This window comes from Rhineura floridana, chromosome 17 (assembly GCF_030035675.1).
Source record: "Rhineura floridana isolate rRhiFlo1 chromosome 17, rRhiFlo1.hap2, whole genome shotgun sequence".
In the NCBI taxonomy this organism is placed as follows: Eukaryota; Metazoa; Chordata; class Lepidosauria; order Squamata; family Rhineuridae; genus Rhineura; species Rhineura floridana.
Window position 1 is genome coordinate 1,598,960 of NC_084496.1, and position 22,926 is coordinate 1,621,885.

Below are 22,926 nucleotides of genomic sequence, written 5' to 3' on the forward strand. Positions count from 1 at the left end.
CCTTATTCCGGAGCAAAAGCAGGGGGAAGGAGGGGCTTGGTTGGTGGGCGGGGCCGTGACGTCGACGCGCTTCAGCGTCAGCCCCTAGATCCGTGACACCGCAGGCCGCGTTCGCGTTTCTATGGTAACTGTCTCCGACCTCGCCCTCCGTCCCTCCTTCCCTCAAGAAAGCGGCAAGGGGAGGTTTCCGGCGCTCTAGGAAAGCGCTCCTCAGTGTTCCCGGTCCATTTCCGTCATGGCGGCGCCCGGAGTTGGAGTCACGTGAGCGAAAAGCGGTTGCCAGGCAACGCGCGTATCTCCTTCAAAAAACCCCAGTCTCCTCCCGGGGGTGGGGGCTTTGCTATCCGCCCTCCAATTGCAAAGTCGCTGCCTGCACCTCTCCAATGGGGAGCCCCTTCTGCCTTCGGGGGGCGGCGGCAGGCCCTGCCTTGCCTTGCCCTGGGATAGGCCCCTTCCGCGCCCCCTCCCCACCAGCAGAGAGAGCCCCCCAAGCCTCCCCCGACATACACCCCTCTTGCCGGCCCTTGTGCCAGAATGGCGCTTTATGGATAAAGCAGGAGCGGACAGCCCTCCCCCCAGGATCTCTGCCCCAAGGCGCCTCCAGTCTCCAAAGCGGGGGTGGCTACATAAATGAACATAGCAGACAGGCCTGCTAGCACGAGTTTTCTTTCCTCCCCCCCCCCGCCAATGCAGTATTTGTTGGTGCTTTTATTGTTGTTTTTAGTGACGTTTTTGCTGGTTTTCAATTTTATCATGCCTTAGTACGTTGTGAGCTGCCTTGATGTACTTGTGTGAAAAGTGGGGCTTATAAATAAACGAATGGTTCAATAAGCTGGGGCCTGCCAGGTTGCCGCTGGGCTGCTGTCATCCCTGAACATTGGCCGGCCTGGCTGGGGCAGATGGGAGTTCTACCCCAGGGAGCCATGGGGGGGGGTTGCTGCTGTTCCCCAAGGCCGGCGCTGCTTCACGGCGTGGTGCAAGGCAGGAGGAGCAGAAGGTGCCATTAGAGCAGGCTTTGTGCCCCAGGGTCCCTCGCATCGCCACAGGAAGGCCACCAATCCAGCGTGGGGCACCTTTGGGCCTCCCAATGTATCAGCCCCAGCCAAAGCATGGCTGGGGATGATGGGAGTTGTCCTTCAGCAACATCAGGAGGGCCAAAGGTGTCCCACGCCAGCATGCACAATAAATAAAAGATTGTGGCACAAGAAGGGCTTCTTGCACTGATTCTCCACACACACACACCCAAAAAGCAGTGATTAAGGTGGTGTATGCACTTTACATGTAAAGCACATCTCTCTGCCCTGAATCCTGGGAACTGATAAGGCTGCTGGGAATTGTAGCCCTGAGGGAAGTAACCTGCAATTCCCAGGACTCTTGGAGGGGTGTGTGTGTGTGTGACTTACATGTATGTACGTGTATGTAAATGTACATGCAGCCAGTTATAAAACAGAGTCCAGTGGAGGACTGGGAGGTTGCTGTTTAATGGCAGCTCGGAGCAGCAGCCAGGGCACACCATGCTGTCCTGCTAAGTGCCTGAGTCTGTGGAAGGGGAGAAACCTCTGGAGGTTTTTCAGGAGGGTAACTGAGGGGCAGGGGAAGCTGGGGTGTAAGTACGCAGTGTTGTAAGTACACAGTGGAAATGAGTTTAAAATGGTAATTGAAGGCCGCTTCTCAAGGCAACCACAGGATTTTGGCAAGCAGTTTCACTTGGGCTGCCTCACATTGTTAACAGTATCAAAGATAGATACAAACCTAAAGGGTGTTAGTAAATCAATATTTACACAATTTGTTTGCTATGTTCTGTTACACAGTTACCACAAAGGCATCACAATGAGGTAATGGTTGAATTCATGCATTATTATCCTGGTCTAATAAACCATGTGTTATTTGGCCAGGAACTACTTTTGTGTTAACTAACACACTGAGCGTCAGCGCCGATATCCTGCAAGGTTTTCTGGGAAACTATGAATCACCAAGCCAAGAGATCAGTGCCAAACCTGGGTACATAGTGACAAGTGGAGTGGCAACAGGGGAGCAAGAAGGATGAGGTTAATTTCCAGATTGTTAATTTCCAGATTGCCTGTGTATTTGTGGCAGTTCCTTGTGCTTTTTCTTTGTCAGAGTTGGCTCCTCTTTGCTCAACTGATAAGCTGCTTTTGGATTTTATAGAGCAAGATGGACTTCTTGATCCTCTTCCTCCTCTACATGCTTCTGGTTCTGCTGAGCATCCCCTTTGTCTGTTTCTATTCTGGAAGGAAGCAAAGCTTCCCCTCAAGACTTGCCACTTCAGTAACTAAGGTGAGGGATGCTAAGGTTGATTGCATCAGGTTATGGTGCCAGCTTCTACCCCCCCCCCCACTGCTGTGGCCACTTGCCAAACCCTCCTACCACTTTAGAACCAAACCCCATGTATGTTCCTGGCACTCAAAAACAAATAAAGGTCGTATCTAAAATTCGCCAGCGCCGTTTCTGACACGATTTATATCTTACATTTATACCCCACCTTTCTTCCAAGGAGCTCGAGGTGATGTACAAACATGGTTCCCCTCCTCCCCATTTTATCCTCACAACAGCCCTGTGATGTAGGTTAGGCTGAGAGACAGTAACTGGCCCTAGGTCACCCAGTGAGCTTCGTGGCTAAGTGGGGATTCAGACCGAAGTCTCCCAGGTCATAGTCCCACACCCTAACCACCATGCCACACTGGCACTAGACGCATGATGGCAGCCAGATTCTGTCCCACCCCATCTCTGTTTCATGCTGCCTGTTGTGCATTTGCATAAAATCACTACATTCAGTCTGTGTGTCCAGCCCGTTTTTGCATTCTTCTACATTGTGGTAAAGGCAAGTGTTCCCAGCAATCTTCGGCTTATTCAGCCTTATGACGGAAAACAGGAGTGTTTTTCCTGTGCCAAAATTATTTTGACTTTTTCATGACAGAGGGTTGATCTGTGAAAGTTTAAGGGGGCCTTTTAATTATCTATAAGATACAATAAAATAATAATAATTAATTCACTTTGTCACTATTTCTGCCAAATGAGCCTAGACCAGGAAACATGTCAATAACGGTGTCATTACAAACATTCTAAAAACAATTATATAATAAACAGACAAACGTATAAAATGTCCGATAACACACATAAACAGCAAACAATAAAAATATAAACATAGATACTATCCAGTCATTGCCAGTCTGATCACTCATAATTGCCCACATAAACAGGTGGGTCTTAGCCTGGCATCAAAATGCTAATAACATTGGTACCAGGGGTATCTCTTGATGGAGGGTGTTTGAGGGTGCTGCTACAAAGAAGGCCCTTTCTTGTGTGGGGGGCAGACCCACCCAGGCCCTTAACTTTAGTTCAGCAAAATGTGTACGTGGCAGAAAGTCAGGCAGTGGGAGGGATTGAGGAAAGACGTTCTGAGAAAATGTAACTGTTAAAAAAAACTGCTGTAACTGCAAGAATCCTGTTCTAATTAGTGGAAGTGTCTCTGTGCTTTATGCTGTGAAATTCTATTGTCTGAGAAAAGGGGGAAGTAGATAAGCTTTGCCTTGCTTCAGCTTCAAGAGAATGTAATCTCAGTGACCTCACAGTCTGCCAGAGTCACTTGGAACAGTGTTCTCTCCCTGCACTCTTGTATTGTTGTTGCAACAATAAAGGTGCCTCTGGGTGACTTGTTCTAAAATCATTTCGTGTGCCACATTTCCACAGCACTTGCATCTCCACGCAGTGCACTTCTCCTAGTGGTGGGGCAATGAGGCTGGCCTTCCCACTGGATCCAAGCAGGTGACCAGGCTGACTGAGAGAGCACTTGCTGGTATCTTTTCATTGTAAACATTGCAGGGTATTTTGTGTGTGTGTGTGTGTGTATGTGTGCGTGCGTGCGTGCGTGTGCGCGCGCGTGCGCACACACACACACACACACACACACACTTCCTGGTGTCAAAATGTTTCCAACCCCACGTGGCACCTGTTAATTTTATTAATTATTTATTTTAAAAAACCCTTCTATACCACAATATCATTAAAAAAACCCAACAAAGCGGTTTACAGTGATTATATACACCCATTAAAATTACATAAAATTTAAAATTCCAGATCCGCTAACTTTGAAAGTTCTCTAAAGGCAACTATTGTATGATAAAAAAGTCTCCTGCTGCCTGAACTTGGACCCGCTCAGTTGCCTTGTGATGTACCTGTTTGGCTGTGTGCCAGGAGCCAACGCTTCCTTCATCCTCTGTGTGTCTGGCTTATAAATGGACAAATGATTCTGCAGCCCTGAGTGTCTTAAATAAAGACAGGCTTTTCTTGTTTCCTTTCATCATTTTTAGTTTTTTAAAGGAAGGAGAGATAAAATGAACACATCTCTGCCGAATATAATTATTTTTAGCATCCCTATTTTCATCACCCACCTTCTGCTGCTAAGGCCCCAGATGGCATCATTGTGGCAAACTTTGGTAATGAACTTTGACCCTCCAGATGTTGTTGGATTCCAGCTGCCATCTTCATTGGCCATGCTGATGGGAGATAGAGTCCAACAACATCTGGAGGGCCACAAACTCCCTTCAGCCTGAACCAGCGTGGCCAATGGTCAGGGTTGATGGGAGATAGAATCCAACAACATCTGAAGGACTGCAGGTTCCCCATCCTACTGTTATAAAGAGGAGATGCAAAGGCCATTTCATACAAGCAGCAGGTGGTGGTAAACTTGAGTCTGGGTTGTACCACGAGTGAGGACTCATGGAATTGAATGCTTCTCCATACAAACAATAAAAATAATTGCATTTAGAAAAGTGAATGTTAGGGTGGCGGGTTCTAGCTTAGTCTCCTCCCGGACAGGCTAGTTACCTTTGTGGGTGGAAGTTTTTTCTATGGGAGGAGCAGTCTGTCTTGTGAACCCACCTGCAATCTGAAGTGGTACACCCTAGAAACAAGTGTGATGTTTGTGAGAACCCTAATGTCACATGATCAGCTCCTGAATTCTTCTGGTGTCAAGACCAGATTAGGAAATACACAACTGGACTCAGTCCCTGGGGTGCTTACTCCGTTACCACCGGCATGTAAAGAACTATCAATGCTCACGTTTGCTTTATCTCCCCCACTCCCTTTTTAAAAACAAAACGTTGCTTTGCCTTCTTTGATGTAGGTGTTCTCGTATGTAATCCCATCCAGAGTTCAAGGAGCTGTTCAGAGGGTTCTTCGTAGACTCTTCCATAGCCGGTATGGCTTTCTACAGCCCTTCCTTTGTTGCTTTCCCTCATTGTGTCTGGTTGCTAGCATTAACTTGTTTTTATCTCATTTCTGTTATTTAATATTATCATTATCATTAATTCAGTTTATTACATGTACTTCACAATAAGGTCCCAGGGCGGGTTACAGCAAATTAAAATACAATATTAAAACAGTCTAAAACAAGCCACAGCCACAAGAATAGGGTGGGTCCCAAAAACATGCATCTCAGGTGTCAAAAGGCCAGGTTAAAGATGTGCATATTTACACGGTGCCTATCGGGTACCTCTTCTAAGGTGGCTCACTCCATATCAAAACACAAAGTATTACACCCCTAAAATCATTATATAAAACTCTGGGCTCACAAATCACCCATCGTTTTGCTGGAAGGCTTCCAAAGATAAGGGCTTCCCTGTGCTTTCCAAGAATGCAGCACTGGCCTTTCTGCATATCTGCAAAAATGTTACAAGCCTGTCTTATTTCTGAGTGGTAGGCCAGCTCCACTTACACACCTATTTTGCTTTTGCTGCAGAAATTGTTTATTCATGGTCCTGCACTTGGTCTTGGAAGCCTTGGTTTATGGCGAGTTTTCCTGGGAAGTGTTTGGCTACTGCCAGGAACTGCAGTTCAGTACCCTCTTTCTCCTCTTCCCTTATTTTCTCTTGACCGTGAACGTGGGGTTCTTCATTCTGTGCTCCAGGACAAATCCAGGTAAGACCACTTTCACCTGGAACTGTAGGTGTTGGAGAATGGGGAGGGACCCAGTAAATGGCCGCCTTCTCAACAGATGTGGCGATGAACCTGCCCCTGGACTTCAGTGTGCCAGACTGCCGGTGGGCTCATGTGAGTGAATGCTTCTCCATGCAAAAGTAATTAAATAACTTTCCTTCACATATAGTGAAGTATAGAGAACTGGACATTAGAGAAAAGGCAGAGATCTGGCCTAGATATCTTTCTCTGACATGATTTTCTGTGGGTAGAAGTTGGGGAGGGGGAGAGCATGGTGTGGCTTTGGACAGCTTTAGCTCCCGACCAATGCACATGGCATAGTGGGATCAACAAGGACTAGGCTGCCTGCATGAGTTCAGAGGGTGTGAGCGGGGGTGGGATTCGCCTGCCTTTTGCTGGGATCCTCCAGATTATGGGTGGCAGTGGTGAACTGAGACCCAAGCAGCTGCCTCTTAGCTGTTCCTTTTGTCTTTTTGGAGAGGATTATAAGGGTCTGCAGTGCATTACATATGGGGCTGCCTGCTTGGAAACTCTGTATAGTTCAGAATATGTCTCCCCAAACCCATTAATTACAATATACATATATATACCTCCCAAATTCCCAAACATCTTCACCTATTGCTAGTCAATTTCCAGGTACAATTTGAAGTCCTGCCCCTTGTCTTTAAACCTCTGTCACCGAAAGGACACCTGCCTGCACACTCAGGGAGTCGCTGGTGTCCCCACTGTCTGAGGTGGTGTAGGGGGCAATTAGGGAGGGTCCTCCTCAGTTGCGGTGCCCTTGTTTAAGAGACTGTGTCCCTGAGAGGCTCACCAGGCACAGGCTTCACTAAATTTTCAGTACCAGGAGAAGCCATTCTTCCAGACTTTTGACTTTTAACTGTGATGAGATCTTTACTGCTATCTTCATCCACTCCCTTATTTCCACAGTTAAGGTTGTTATATATTGTTCTTTGTCAGTGTGAGACGCCTTGAGAATATTTATATCGAAAGGCAACATACAGATTGATCAAATAAAGTAAGGTCATAAACTTTAACCCCCTGTCCGAAGGCCGGGTCCTGTTTATTTTATTTATTTATTATTAAATTGACATCCCGCCCTTCCTCCCAGAAGGTACCCAGGGCTACAAACAAAAGCACTAAAAGCACTTTAAATCATCTTTAAAAAATACTTTGAAATATATTAAATCAAAACATCTTTAAAAACATATCACAACAAAACATCTTAAAAATGTCTTTAGAAAACAACTTTAAAAACATCTTACAAAGCAATTCCAGCACTGACGCAGACTGGGATAAGGTCTCTACTTAAAAGGAAAGAGGAACTCCTTCAGTAGGCACCCAAAAGGTGACCGAGATGGCGCCTGTCTAGTATTTAAGGGGAGGGAATTCCACAGGGCAGGTGCCACTGCACTAAAGATCCGCTTCCTATGTTATGCAGAACAGACCTCCTGATAAGATGGTATCTGCAGGAGGCCCTCGCCTGCAGAGCACAGTGATTGCCTGGGTATATAAGGGGTAAGACGGTCTTTCAGGTATCCTGGTCCCAAGCTGTGTAGGGCTTTGTACACCAAAACTAGAACCTTGAACTTGTCTCGGTAGCTAATGGGCAGCCAGTGCAATTCTTTCAGCAGCGGGGTGACATGTTGGCGATACCCAACCCAGTGAGCAGTCTTGTGCCGCATTTTGCACCAGCTGTGGCTTCTGGACCAACCTCAAGGGCAGCCCCACAGTTAAAGTGCATGATCAGTTGTCGAGTTGCAGAAGCAGGAAATGGGAGGGAAGGAGGCGCTCTCGTGTTTAAGGCTACACTTGTGCACAAACACAACATCTTGTTAGACAGGGAATTTCCATTAGAGACGCATTTGCTTCTTTCTTCTCCCACCCCAGGTACCATAACCAAATCTAACCAGGCTTTGTTTCTCCATGTATATGCCTATGATGGTGTGATGTTTGAGAAAGGTGTTGAGTGCTCCACTTGCAAAGTGAGGAAACCTGCCCGATCCAAGCACTGTGGTAAGTTTATATTCTTTCCACATGAGCCTGCCTGTATACCAAGATTTGCCTCAGAGCCCCTTTTTCTTTTGGTTCCCGCCATCAAGAGTGATGAGGTGGCCAGTGACTGGAGACAGGGCCTTCTCTGTGGTGGCCCCCTGGCCCTGGAACTCTCTTCCCTGGGAGGCTTACCTGACACCACACCTATTATCCATTTGGTACAGAGTGGAAACCTTTTCATTTTCCCTGGTCTTATCTGGATGAAGTGTGGGAGGTCTCCAGTACAACCATGGGGGGTTCAGACGCCACCACCACCAGGGGATAGACAGGTCACATGACAGTAGGAATGTAAAAATCATTCCTGCAGCTCCAGCTCTTTTGCCTGCCTCACCAGGAATATATTTCTCTTGACTTTTTTGTTGTCTTCGTCATTTAACATTCTGCTAAGCTGATCAATCTTAACAGAATCATTTTTTTCTGTTGTTGTTTTTATTGTTGCTTAATTTGCACTGTAAGCCACTCTTGAGAATATTTGCATTGAAAAGCAGGATATTAAATGTTTAAAAAGAGTTATTTGATTTGTATGCTGTCCTTCATCCCAAAGGAGCCCAAGATTAAAAGGATTGGCTCATCCAGACGTCTGTATCTACTCTGGCCCTAAACTGTTCTATTCATTGTGCCTTTTCTTATGTAACCCTGTCTGCCTTCAGCTCCGTTGATGAAGCTCTGGCTGTACCTTGTACATTGTGGGAAGCATTTATAGAAGAAATTTTGCACCAGGCGGCCTGCACAGGGTCAAAACCCAGTGTGGTTTTATGTATAGATACCTCCACACACACAAGCACATTTTTTGAATAGTGGGTGCTGTTAGAGCCCAGCAAGTGTGGAATGTTAACACCACATGCCTAGTGTTATACTGGAATGTTTTTATGGGCTGGGCTTCTTGACAACCAAAACATATCATGGCCTTTATTCTGCTTTTGATCAGGTGTGTGCAATAGCTGCGTGCATCGTTTTGATCATCACTGCGTTTGGGTCAACAACTGCATTGGTGCCTTCAATATCCGCCATTTCCTGGTCTACCTCCTTACCTTGACCTCCATGGCTGCTTCCATTGCAGTCTTAACAGCCACCTTCCTCATCCAGGTGGTTATTTTGTCAAATATGATGCTGGGACATTACACTGATGACCAAGGCCAAGAGCACCCAGTTGATGCCTTCTTCGTTATTCAGGTAAATGTTAACAAAAGTGATTAAATTACCTTCATCTGTAGCTGTAGAGATCCCTAAATGGAATACATTTATTGTTGGGTGAACTTGTGCAGGAAGCATCTTTATCACATCCACCAAATGGATTTCAAAGCCTTGAATGAAATGTTGGGTTAGCTGAAATGTAGTCAGGGAAATACTTTTGTAATGTGTAGTTTGGAGATTTAATACACCGTTTTGACATCTTGAGCGTAAATAAGTGTGCTTAATAATCAAGGGGGCAGATAGCATACACTATCTGGGGAATAGTTGTCCTACAAAGCTATTCCAATGTGGCTTTTCTCTGAGCCTAGTGATATTGCAAGCAAAAGATGGACCTTTGCACCCTACACTGATTTGAGGAACTGTAGCTGGCCTGTTAGTTGAATAATTTGAATGTTACTTTTTATTTTGAGTAATAAAATAGAAGCGAAAATTTGAATTATTTAAGTAGCAGGACAATTAAGATGCGCACTTGCTGACCACATTTGCCAGAAGTGCAACACAGGCAGCCACCTACTACGGCAGGGAGAAAACACGCCTGAACCCCCAAGGCAGGGCGTGGAGTGCTCGGTTATGTTTTGTGCCTCATAACTCCAGGAGGGTATTTTTCTCTTTGCAGCACCTGTTCCTGACTTTCCCCAGGGTCGTGTTCATGCTGGGCTTTGTCACCGTCCTCTCAATTGTACTGGGCTCCTATTTGTGTTTTGCCCTGTACCTGATCCTGACCAACCAGACAAGCAACGAGTGGTTCAAGTCAACGAAGTATCAGTGTTCATGCTCAGAACCTTACAGCAGACATGGTGGTTACAAAAATATTTACTCCAGAGGCGTCTGGGGCAATATTACAGAAATTGTGACACCCCTTATGAGCCCCGAAAAGAAGAAAAGGTGATGTGCCATCCATACCAGTGGACTGTATGCATCTTCCCAAGCCACAGAAGGATAAGGGAGAATAAACCTGGTGCAGCAGTAGGCAATGGTGCCCATCAGTACCTCTTATGGTGCCTGTGAAAGGCCTCAGGAAGTGTCCCCTCAAAAGTCCACAATGCACAAGAGGCTATTTGCACTGGCTTGGCCTCTCCTGCTTTGAGCGCACCCACTTGAACATGCCCACATTTCACTGGGTAGGCAGGGAGAAAGAGCTGGCATCTAAAATACAGTAAGTCCTAACTGCTGCCAGCTTCTTGAGACTTTACACACTGCACCAGCTTCAACTCGTGAAAACTAGAAACTTGTCAAGTGAAAACTTTTTAAGGAGACTTTTGCACAACTCAATACTCATTTCAATAGTCTTTGCATATACAGATTCCTGTTGAGTTGCAATTCAGTCTCTGGGATAAGGGAAGACAACTTTAAAAAAACCTTTAAGCCAGTAATAGCCTTCTTTTTATTACATCAGAATTATGTAGAAAATTATGTATTTCAAAATCATTATTTACAACCTGCACAATAAGCAATTAAAAGCTATATGGTTACAAAATGTACAGCGTGGCCTTTTATATAGCAGTTCCAGGGTATTCAGAATAACCTGTGATATTATATAGTAAAGCATTTTCAAACCTTTCTGTAAGGTTCATGTTCATTATGAGTAACTTACATTCCATGCTTTATGTAGACTAACGTAAAAGACAAGTAGGCACCCAAGAAAGGAGCTTCTTGTTACACGGCATAGTTAAATTTCCCTGCAAAATTTTTTCCTCCTCCTCCTAAGCTCATATAAAGTGCTTTGCTCAATCCCTGCCCAGATTCAACCAGTGCTACAAAGACATTCGCCTGGCCCTTTGCACCACGAGAGGCACCCCCCCCCCGTCCATCCATCCTCCCTGATGAGGATTAGTATTTGAATTTGGTCTTAGGGGTGCTTCACACTACACCTGGCAGGCGTGCAGCTAGTCTAGACCCAAGTGACATTTTCCACATGCATGCTGAAGGCCACACACGTGGCAGCCTCCAGAGACTGAGTGCAGATATGGCTCTCTCCCCCCTTGGCATTGTGTGGTCCAGCCCTAGACTATAACTGTCTGAATCTCCACTTCCTCCTCCTGGGAGGCAATCACAAACTCTCCCGTATGCTCCATTATTTCAATGTCTTCAGACGCCAGCATCGTAACCGTGGCCTCCTCGGCCTCACTGCTGCCCTCTGTTGTGAGCACAGCTCCTTCACCAATGGCTGAAGCCAGCGTCATGGCAACCTGCTCTGTGAGACTCTCCGGAGTTGCTATGGCAATTGTGTCTGCATCTGTACCATCGGGTGTCATCGCCGAACTTTCTGCCACAGTGACATTCTGGACAATTATCTGATGACCTGAATTTGCTTGGTTGACTATCTGCTGAACAACTTTCATGATGTGACTATCGACCTGCATGAGAAGGAAGAGACAGCAGAACACCAAAGATTCACTTTGGTTTGAAGCCTGATTTGCACCATGGTGTACCAAAGCAGCTACATAAGTAAGTTGAGTCCAGTACTAGGGACACAACTAATTGGTCTAGGATAGTAAGATGACTTCCCGTGGCATTAGCCTTTATGGACTAGATCAGCATTTCCCAGCCTGGGATTCAGCAAGCACTTGTTGTGCAGGGCCTGCAAAGCCAAAACTGGCAAGTCCTCTTCCTTTCCAGCTAATTGAGATACTGGGGGAGAAGCAGCAAAAAAACCCCCCAAAAGGATAAATAAGGAAATGCGGAGTTCAGTCTTGGCACTTTCTTTTAAGCTGAAACAGTTGCTTCAGGATCAAAGAGCTTGTTTCTCTTTGCCAGCACAAAGAACCGGGAAGGAACTCTTCTCTGGAAAGGGTTGGGAAAGTTAGTTGGGCTCTGCCATGAACCTAGGGGAGGGGCCATGCCGGACCTGCTTCGCATGCAGAAAGCCACAGGGTCAATCCCCACTCAATAGGGAAGACCTTCTTCCACCCTAGACCCTGGAAGGCTGCTGCCAGACAGGGCAGAAATACTGGCCTAGATGAACAGAAAAGCTCCACCTAGTAGGAAGGTCTTCTTTCCACATCTCCTTCCTACCTCAGAAGGTATAAAAAGCCCAGGTAGTGTTTCTTCAATACGGATGCTGCTTGGTAATTTATCAGTGAGTTCACCCCTTCCCCTAGCCTTAAAAGGCATTGCCAGCAAAGACTGTCAGGAGTCTCCTACCTCGTGCCTTGTCCCTTCTATTATTTCAGCAGCTTCAGTGGTTTCCATATCTTCAGTAGCTGTCTAGAGAAAAAAGATTCCCCCAAGGGAACGACTTGAACTTTGCAAAGCAATCAGATGCAGGCAAAGACCTCAGCAATACTCTTTGCTCCAGAAGCTTTCTGCCTGTCAGCAGACACAATCAACCACACACTGCTGTCCTCCAGATGTTTTGGATCATAACTCCCATCAGCCCCAGCCACCAAAGCCATAGGATTCTGGGGCTGATGCGAGTTGTAGTCCAAAACATCTGGAGGGCACCAAGTTGGCAAAGGCAGGGCTATTTTGTCCAGTGGTGCTTGGTGGATTTCAGCCTGTCTTCCAGAAGCTCCCTTCACCACCCCTAACAAACAACAACTGACAATCCACCCACCAACTCTGCAGGAAAATTAAGAAAGAACACTTAGGGGTGGTGTTCAGTGCTAGTCCTACGCACAGTAAACCCAATGAAGTTAACATTACTAAGTTAGGCTCATTAATTTCAATGGGCCTACTCTTAACTGACTATAACCCTTAATTTTCTCCAAGAGATTCTCTTCCCAGCTATCCAGCACAGTTTGGCTACCTCAATGATGTACTCTTGCGTATCAGCTACCACTGAAGAGAATTCCACCAGGACTGTCGGAGGGTCTTCAGAAATTACTGCTGCAGCCAAGTTGTCAGTGGACTGACCCTCCTCTGGCACCGCCGCTTCTTCAGCTTCTTTCAAGGCAAGCAAGCAGCCACCTGATGAAGGCAGGGGACAAGGGAGCTTAGAACTGGTTCAATTAAAATAGCAGGATGAAGTTTTTTTGTTCCAAATCCCACAATATCATTTTGAAGTCTTGATAAGAAAGATACGTTCTCTGTGCCTAACCCCCCCCCCTGCACCAAGGTATGGCAAATTCTTGGCACTACTGTATGCAAACTTAGCATGCTTTCTTCTTCCCATTTATTTGTCCAGCTTCAGCTAATCATGGGGAGGAAGTAACAAACAACTATGTGGCAATTTTAAATACTAAGCCAGTTATAGATATTTTTCAATAAATAAATCCTACCACTACCAGAAATCCAGTTCTCTCCTGCACCTGCCCCCCCTGAACTTCTGGAGTCCCCCCCCCATTTTTTAATTAAGAATGGTAATGCTTATAATTATTCATTTTCTTTAAAAAAACAATTCCAAATTTAAACGGAACACCGGTGAATTTACACTTGTAAAATTAAGATGTCTGCAAAGTCAAATACAAACTTCCATTCTGTTTCAAAAGGAACTAACTGAAGTACAATCAAGCTGCTGTGTGTTGGAAGCTACGTACAGTTTGCTTTTTAGATGCTTTTAAATATGTTTTATTTTTATTTATATATATATATATATATATATATATATATATATATATATATATATATATATAGTTTTTAAGATGTTTTTAGTGCTTTATCATCTGTTTACTGTTCTGGGCTTCCTTTGGGAGAAAGGGTGCAATATAAATTTTATAAATAATAACAGACAAGAGGGCACCGCTCCCTCACCTTTGGTCCTCAGGTGCCTGTTGAGGGTGCCATGCTCTGCAAAGCCACGGCCACATTTGTAGCACTTGAAGGGCTTCTCACCCGTGTGGTGGCGGATGTGCCGCACCAGAGAACCCTTTTCCCGAAATCCCTGGCTGCAGTACTTGCAGATGTAAGGTTTCTCATCCAGATGTGTTCGGAAATGGACCTGCTGGGCATTCTGCAGGAGGCAAGAAGACAATGGAAGCCACAGACAGACACAGACAAATGTGGCAAACCACCCACACTGAGGCCCCTCAGCAGTCCCTCCCAACACAGACAGAAGCATTATCCATCTCACCACACATCACCCTTAGAATAAAAAAAAAACACTTCTGCTTTAAGTCAAGCACTTCAAGATTTTTCATCTGCCAAGAATAGTCCTTTAAATAAGGGACGGAGAACTGCTGACTGGAACAGACCACCCAGCCTTTTCTTGGGGGGGGGGGGTTGCAAGCCACCTTCCAAACTTGCAGTCAGCAGAGTCTAGTAGGGGTGGTGGCAGCATCTCTGTGTTTCTGCTTACAAAAGATAAAACACAAGTCTCTTGCCCAGAGTCCTCCAGCAGTGTTTTGGGAATCTTCGTTTGAGCACTGCTGGGCCACTTGGAGATTATTGCAGGAGTGTTTGGAGAACCACAGAGGGCATCACCAGCAGCACCCCCTCTGCAAAATGGGAAGTGATGCTCCTCTCACAGTTCCCTGTCACTTTGACCACTGGAACTTCAAACCAACCGCAGAAAAACTGCACCGCAATTTCATTTGTGTAAGCATCAGGAGTGGGAGTCTGATGGCCCAATTCTGAATTCCTCCAATTTTAAGTTCAGTTTTTGTCAATTTTTGCTCATGTTGCACATCAAAAAAGCAACCAACTCTTCCAGTATGGCTGATAAACAGTGTTTCATTGTCTCCTGCACACCAGGGGGCTGAGTGGGTTCTATAGCATAGGACAGGATGCTTAGGAGCAATCAGGTCTACAGCCTGTCTTCTTGGGATTCCACAGGAGTCAGCAGGATCAACGTCTCTAAGACCACAGAAGCCACCACAGAAACACCCAATAAAAGCCTAGAACTATGGTTGGGAACCTCAGGCCCGGGAGCCAAATGAAGCCCTGCAGGCCTATCTGACTCTTGGGACTCTCCTCAGGCCACATCCCCTCCCCAGCCACGCTCCCCACTGGCCCTGCTTCACACCCCCAAATGTGTCCTTGAACTTGCCTGGATGGAGGATAGAGAGAGGGGTCTGTGAGAAACTAGCCTGCTGTGCAAAGGTAGAATTCACCTTCAGTTGCTCTGTCCACTTGCTTCCAGCCCTGCCCACCACTGGTGCGTGGCCCTCGGAAAACTGCCTAGAAGGGAATTTGGCTCTGGGGTGGAAGAAGAATAACTCCCAAGAGGTGTGGGACTCCTACCTTTGTCTTGTACCTTTTGCCGCATTTGGGGCAAGGATAGGGCCGTTCGTCAGAGTGCACCCTCCTGTGCCCCTTCACGTGTGCAATCGTCTTGTACAGCTTGCCACACTCCCCACAACGGAACCGCCGCTCGTTAACGTGTACTTCCTGATGCTTTTTCAGCAAGTAGCCCTTCGTGAATTCTTTGCCGCACTCCTCACATGTAAAAGGTTTGTAGTCTGGGTAAGAAGTGGGAAGATGTTACTTCACAAACAAGAGGACTGGAGGTGAAAAGTCCAAGATTTTTGCCAAGTATTTAGATGAAGACCTCAGAGCTGCCCTTTGTGCTTAACTCACATGCAAAAACTAAACTAACAGCTAGTGTCTGCAATACTCAGCTAAAAAAGGGAGCAAGCCTAAGACATATGCCTCATTTGCTACTGAGCAGAAAATACAGTTTCTCAGCAATTTTTTAAAAAATGACAATTCTGAAGCATGTTTTTAGTTTTGAATTTTAGGGTCTCCTAAAATTCAGCAATCTGAATAAGCAAACAGATTTATTTTCATGCCCTAGAAAACTGTGCAGACGCAGCCGCACAAGCTTTGCAATTGTCCAGCAAGGAAAGCATTTGTCTGTAGAAATCTGGAGACAGCCAGCCAGTATGTCGCCTTACCTAGATGTCCGCTGACATGCAGGTCGAGGGAACGATGCTCCCGGAAGACTTCACTGCAGTAGGGACAAACGTGTCGCGCACATTCCTCTGTCGCTTCTGCATCTGGCTATGAAACAAAAGGAGCCCATGGTAAGGGCTTGGCCTGCATGCTTGACTGAGCAAAAGCCCGGATTAGGGCACTAAATGCCAAGGTTAAATCAACTTCGACGGCAGCTGGGGGGAGGGGCTGGCTAGGTTGGGTGCTTGTGCTTCATTTTAAACTCTACACATCCTCAAGGGACACTGTTATGCATCAGCCACACCCAGGAGAGGAAAATTGAACTAAATACAGGAAAGGCAGTGGCTGCGATGAACTTACCGTTTCTACTTGCTCAATCTCCACGTACTGCTCCTCACCCAACTTCTCCGGCACCTCCGCCTCTCTGTTCTTTAAGTCCTCTTCTACAGCCGCCGCCCCTGCTTCATCCGATTTGTTCCCTTCCTCCACAGGCGCCCGTTCTATCACAATCCCAGAATTCCTCATGGCTTCCCTCAGCAAGTTCTCATTGTTGTCTCCATCATGGGGCAGATCCTCGGGATTCGATGGCTGAAGAAAAAAAGTCAATTGCAAAGTAAAGACTCATCACTTCAGCTGCCCTCAACCTTTCTGAACTCTGGAAACTCCTGCTGCTGTGCCTCCAGAGCCCCACAACACTCCAGTAGCCATCTTTGTAGCAAGAGAACGCCAGAGATCCTCAGAAGACACCATTTGCAAGGATCTTGACACTGGGGCTTAATCCAGCGTCAGGGTTAGAGGAGGAGAGCAGGCATACCAATTTCAACCTAAAGCCAGGCAGGGAAGGAGCTACTGTAAGCAGAAACTGCCAGCCATTTCTAGTCTGGCTGTAGTTTACAGTTAGGAGAGCCATCCCTGAGGCGGCAACATTACAGTGCAGCTGCTGGGCCTGTCAGCTGCGGAATATTCTCACCCTCTGCAATTTTACACAAACCCACTGGGGCCCATCTCACAACCTGAGGCCATTGCCTTAAACCACCAAAACCACCACAGGGCCATTCACAAGTCTGGCCAAAGGCATTTATGCAGAGAGCACCCCAAAGCTCACAAATCTGTAAAGAGGGGGAGTCTTTAGAGCCACCCAGTTTCTTGACCTCTGGCTGGCATGTTGTGTTGGGCTTGAAGTTCTCCAAGAAACTAGCATCTCAATATGCTTTCACAAGAAGACTTTCTCATAATTTTCTTCCCAAATTGTCTCTTCAGAACAGCCTGGCATTTTGTCTCCAGCTATGCCCAACTCGCAGCCAGAAATCAGTACCTCTTGTTAAGCAAAACGCCAATTCCCCCCACCCCAAACTTGGGTGGCACTAACCTCTTGGCCCAACAATTTTTCCTCCACAATTGGAAGCTCCTGCATCTGGACGTGGACTTCATGAAGGACATTCCCTTTTGCATCTGTCACTAGATGGATCACAGGAGGGGACTCCACAGACTGAGCCATTAGCGAAGGAACAGCCTCTACGTTGGAGTTGTTGGACTCTTCAAGAAAAGCAGCACACAGAAGTTCTCAGCAAGCTGCTGGCTCCCACGTAAAACATACAAAGGTCTTCTCCTTGCTACAGTACTCAAAGCAGCTTTTTCCAGCTAATGTCTACAGTCTTTCATCACGTAAAGCATTTCCAGATTGTCAAAGTACTTCAGTCATCACTTTGTTGTAATCCTTACAAACAACCCTTTAAAGAATGTCAGTATTTGCCCCTCATTGCAGACACTGGGCTGTGGTTTGTCTAAGGCCTCCTAGTGAGCTCACAGCAGAGGCAAGATTTGGATTTCTCTATTCAGAGCTCCACAGAATCCTACAAGAGTAGAGTTGGAAGGGGCATATAAGACTATGGAGTCCAACCACCTGTTCATTGCAGGAATCCAAATTAAAGCATCCACGACAGGTGGCTGTCCAGCTGCCTCTTGAATGCGTCTGGTGTTGGAGAGGCCACCACCTCCCAGGTCATTGGTTCCATTGTCGTATTTCTCTCTAACAGGAAGTTTTTTTACTGATGTTCAGCCAAAATCTGGCTTCCTGTAAGTTAAGGCCAAGCTTGTTTGCTTGGCCAGTATGCTACTCTAGCTTACGAACAGCGAGCCTCTTGGCAAACAGAAGCAAAGCCCTTCAATGTGTCCCCACCTCCCAGCACGGCTACCCCCTATAGCTGGTGCAAACGTGAACTGCAGCTTGGTTTGGACCAACAGCGATTGCTTTTAGTGAAATAAAGTGAAACCCTACAAGCGGCAGGGGAAGGCCACGTGCTTTTTCACTAACCTGGGGCCAGATCCTCTTTGCTAGCAACTATTTCCTTGTTCATATTGAAGCGGATTTTCTCTGTGCAGGGAGTTAAGGATTTCAGGTGCCGAGTCAAGGCTCCTGACTCTCGGAAGCTTTTTCCACATTTCTTGCACTTATAAGGACGCTCATCTAAACAGGTTGAGAAGTAAAAGACAAGTTATTACATGGAAGAACATGGCCCACTGATTCCAGCTAACGCATCTGCTCTCCACAGCTTCTCTCAGCAAAGTGAGCAGATGAATCTGACATGAGACCTCATCCTGGGTGGAAAGCTCCAATTGCAGCCCCAAGTTAATATCCTTTGGGCAGTGCAAGCAAACAGGGGCCTTATTGCGCATGCCTCCCACGCCTTCTGCTCTTGCCCACAGGTTTGTTCCTTTTGACTCAAATCATTATCCACCACCTAGCATTCAGGTGCTTTATATATTGTACTGCCATGAATTTTGTAACAAGCTGATCTCTCCCCTCACCTGTATGACGGCGATGGTGTCTGATCAGTGAACCCTTGGTCCTGAAAGATGTCCCACATAATTTACACTCATAGTCCTTCCTGCTGCTGTGAGTGATCATGTGAGCCTTGAGGATGCTGGCCTACAGCAAAAGAAAGAATACATTTGTGAAGCTGCCAGGCACACAGGTTACCTGTTTCAACCAACTGAAAATTTCTCAGCTATAGAAATACAGACACCAGCAAGAACGATAGAAATCACACAGAAGTTAAAATCTGGTTTTTAACTTAGTGGGTGTGGTGAATTTTGTTTATGTTGTTTTGGATTTTATGATTTGATGTTTTATTTGCATTCATTTTGTGTTTTAATTGCAAGGTACCAACCACTTTTGTGTTATGGGTTCATGTACAAATGCTATAAAATAAATACATGTGCGCCTCCACAGCATTTTTTAAATCTGTCTAACGCTGCTGTACATGCTCTCCTACAAATCTCAAACGTACTGTTTTAAACGTCTTGTGGCACAGTTCACACACATAGCGGCCATCTGTATTAACCAGCAGTTTAACTTTGATGAGTTCCATGGAAGCCCCTTCTTCTTCAGGGCATCCGGGACTGCCCTGCCCCTCTCCAACATCACAATCAATGTGGCCATTTGGGTTTTCAAACACATGGTCTCCAGCTACAATGACTTCTTTGAAGCGCCCACTACCTGTAAAGACAATCCCAAAATAATCATGTTCTTTACATTAGGGCACTTTGCATGATTGGCCAAAACCAGTCCGTTTAGCACACTGCCAACAACAATTCAGGATGTCTAATTAATGGAACCTCAAGCTGAATGCTCAGTCTCCAGTAACTCACGCTTAAGCAAGTCCCTCTTTATAACTTTAGCAGGAACAGACTGCTATCAATAGGAAGGACGTCCACAGCAGGAGTTGTAACTCTAGATATGGCTCCTATAATCTGTCTGCTGTAGGATGACCTTACGCAGCTTATTTGGGTCACACTAGGTCATGCTCTCCAGCATGTGTAACTAACTTTCTACCCATGAGTCTGTCATCCCCTTTAAAACCCTATCAGCTCAGTGGCTATATCATATCTTCAGAGAGCAAATGCAAATATGTCAGGTATTCATTTCAAGAAATGTGTTTTTGTCCATCTTAATCTACCACCAACCAGTTTTATTGGGTGATAGAAAAGAATACTAATATTATGAAAAGAGAGGAGAAATCTATCTACTTTCTCTGCACCATTCATAAACCAGTAATATTTTCTAAAAAATATATCTTTATTCCCTCATAGAGAAGATGTGTTCTGTTATTCAAATCATTTTGGTTGCCCCTTTCGGTATCTTTTCCAGCTCTAGAATATCCTTGGAGAACTGTCACTTTGCTTCTACCACCTGCTTGCTATTTTTTAACCAACTTCTTATACCTATGAAGACCTGCTCTCTTATCCCACGACTGTTAAAAAGTTACTCAGGAGCTTTTACTGAGGGATTCTGTCAAAAGACTCTGAAATCCAACCATACACTGTCCACATCACTTTGATCTACTTTATATAAATTTCTGACATACTCACAAGACCTCAGAAAAGTTGCTGAACTTGCCTAGTATCGCAGATGCGTGGTTGATTTCTTCAGTTATTGGAGAAGCTTCAACAACGATATGAGCAACAGTTATAGGCTCTTCAACAGATGAAATGACCTGCTGCAACAAACCAAGTTTTAGAAAGACAGTCAATGCATATTGTAAGAGTTACACCCCAACAATGTCCCAACAGTTAATAATGCAGAATTTTAAATGTTTCTCTACCACCAGGCTCAAGATCTGAACTGCCCCACAATTTCTTCACTTCCCTAAAATGATGAGGAACTCCCTAATGCAGCCAAATCCTAGTGGGGCTCGCTGTCAGCACCAATCAGCAAGCCCCGCTTGCAAAGGACAATCGGGAGCTAACTTTAAGTTCCCAGGAACACGGAGCAGCCTCATACCAAGTGAAACCACTGCACCATCCAGTTCAGTATTCTCTACGCTGATTGGCAGCAACTCTCCAGAGTTTCAGGCAGGGAGTCTTTTCCCAGCCCTAGCTGGAGATGCCAGGGATTGAACCTGGGACTTTCTGCATGCAAAGCAGGGGCTGTAACACTGACTACAACTTTCCAGTTGTTCCTTGGAGTCTAGTAGGACTTATAAAGATGCCAATATGAATTTTTCAGCCATCACGCCAAAACCTTCCACCAAACCCATCCAGTAATTACCAAAAACTACTAGGGCAAAACTGTCATCTTCCGCCCCCCGACTTCCTCGGGAAGTCTGTCCTAGCAACCACAGCCAGGCCTTGAAGAAATTCCAGCCACACTCTTCCCAACTTCCTATCTCAGGAAACTTGCCGGGGCTGCCAGTGCTGTAGTGTCTTGCTGTCTCTGGCAAAGCTTTTGCAACTTGTGCTGTACAAATTCTTCCAAAGAGGTGAACTCGGACTGGCAACGGCCACACTTGTGTCTGTCATCTTCATCTAAAATTCAAAGGGTGAAAAAAGTCACATCTTTACATGGTACAACAAGAGCTTTTAAAGCAAGAGTTCACAGAAGACAGAATAGGCCAGCTACATTCTATCCTATATCAGTTGCTATAAGATTGGAGAGTTATGTAGGGCAATTAGTCACCTAAACATAAGAAGAGAGATTGAGAAGGCACCCCAACATAAAAGCAACCAGTGAGTGTAAGAAGAATGTATCATGGATTTGGATTAGTGCCAAGTAAAACATGTTTTTGCAGTACCTAGAGTGATCAGATGCAAAAGATGGTAGGGCTCCTGCACCCTACAGAGGTGTAGAAGTAATTTCAACAGGTATAACTTGCACAACAAACTATTGTAATACTGAAATCCCCAGGTCTCCTAAAGGTGCAGGACCCTTACTCTCTCTTGCATCTGACCATCCTGTGTTTAAAAAAGAAGCTTCCTCAACCCCTCATGAACACGAAAGATGTAGGGCAGGAACTATTTCACAACCAAGCAATTCCCGCAAGGAAAATAACAGGGGGGGGGGAGATAACTGCCCTGTTTCATTACTGGCCCGGATCCACTGGCAGGAGAAACGAGGGTCCCTCCATCCAGGCTGGTCTTGAAAGAGACAGGAGTCAGATAAAAAGGCGAAGTGGCACCTCGGCGTTACACAGCCAGCAACGTGCCTGGCAACGAGCCTCCGCTTTTGCCGCCGCCGCCCCCACCAGCAGCCCTGGACTACAATTCCCATCAGCCTCGCCAAGCGTGGCCATTTTGAGAGGGCCTGATGGGAGCTGTAATTATAAAGGAAAACAACAATGCTGGAAAGCGGCCTGGCTCAACAGCGCGGATCCGGGAAACTTCTCCCATGCAGCCATTCATTCGCTCATGCACGCCTCGCTCCCAGGAGGAGGGGCGCACGGGAGGCACCGTAGTTCTCAGAAGAGAGGAGCCCGCTCTCCGCCGCCGAGCCGGTCTACCGTATTGGACCAAATAGAAGCGCGCCCACTTTCATTCGGTGTCTTACATAGCCGCCAAGAGCAGATCGGACAAAGCGGCCTAACCCCAACCAACCTTGGGAGGCACCGCAGTATAGAGGGAGGGAGCCCCTCCACACACTCGCCGACCTCCCTTCCCTTCCCCTCCCCCGTCTCGTCCTGTCCTTTCGTCCCAAGACGGTACCTTCTTCCCCGAAGGGCGCCGGGAGGCCGAGGAATGCGGCGGGCGCCGGATTCGCGACGGAGGCCGCCTCAACCGCGCGCACCCGTCCCCGCGGCCCAGCTGCCGTAAGCCCCGCCGGCCCAGCGCCCGTTGCCATCGCGGCCTCCGTGTCGCAAGGCGCCGCAACCATCAAGATGGCGGCTTTACGGCCGTGTCGTCATAACAACGAGCCCCGCGCCGCCGAGGGGTGGGGCCAGAGGCCGCATTCGAGGGCAACCAATGAGACAAGCTGGGATTTCCCTCCCACCTCCTTCTTCAGCTCACCTGAAGGGGCGGGGCCGCCGTAGCATGGCAAGCCCTGAGCGGCGAGAGCGAAAGGCTAGCTAGCCCAATGGGAGGAGGCGCCTCACCCAATAGAGAACCAGCTTTCCTTCACCTCGGCCAATAAGCAGATGGGGCGGGGGGAAAGTAAAAGGACTCTGGGTCACC

The 22,926-nt window shown here is 46.6% G+C and overlaps 2 protein-coding genes across 8 annotated transcripts; one reads left to right on the plus strand and one right to left on the minus strand.

Annotated features, from left to right (window-relative positions):
• Positions 1-168: 168 nt before the first annotated feature.
• On the plus strand, positions 169-10,698 carry ZDHHC4 (zinc finger DHHC-type palmitoyltransferase 4). 6 transcript variants are annotated; one of them, XM_061600139.1, is made up of 8 exons: positions 169-261; positions 1,896-2,048; positions 2,170-2,298; positions 5,147-5,220; positions 5,762-5,940; positions 7,849-7,974; positions 8,942-9,186; positions 9,824-10,698. In XM_061600139.1, exons 3-8 carry the CDS (start codon positions 2,176-2,178, stop codon positions 10,094-10,096), a joined length of 1,020 nt encoding a protein of 339 aa, XP_061456123.1. In that variant the 5' UTR covers positions 169-261; positions 1,896-2,048; positions 2,170-2,175; the 3' UTR covers positions 10,097-10,698. The 6 variants fall into 6 exon arrangements, with proteins under 6 accessions (XP_061456123.1, XP_061456128.1, XP_061456127.1 ...); XM_061600143.1 differs by lacking the exon at positions 169-261 and adding an exon at positions 312-328; XM_061600141.1 differs by lacking the exon at positions 169-261 and adding an exon at positions 371-761.
• On the minus strand, positions 10,558-22,723 carry E4F1 (E4F transcription factor 1). Of its 2 annotated transcripts, none has more exons than XM_061600126.1 (14): positions 22,459-22,723; positions 21,161-21,285; positions 20,378-20,474; positions 19,269-19,477; positions 18,787-18,907; positions 18,293-18,445; positions 17,348-17,514; positions 16,339-16,566; positions 15,981-16,086; positions 15,328-15,545; positions 13,900-14,098; positions 12,956-13,116; positions 12,352-12,414; positions 10,558-11,564 (listed from the first exon to the last, which is right to left on the minus strand). In XM_061600126.1, exons 1-14 carry the CDS (start codon positions 22,625-22,627, stop codon positions 11,211-11,213), a joined length of 2,370 nt encoding a protein of 789 aa, XP_061456110.1. In that variant the 5' UTR covers positions 22,628-22,723; the 3' UTR covers positions 10,558-11,210. The 2 variants fall into 2 exon arrangements, with proteins under 2 accessions (XP_061456110.1, XP_061456109.1); XM_061600125.1 differs by having other exon boundaries at positions 20,378-20,477.
• Between the last annotated feature and the right edge of the window lie 203 nt (positions 22,724-22,926).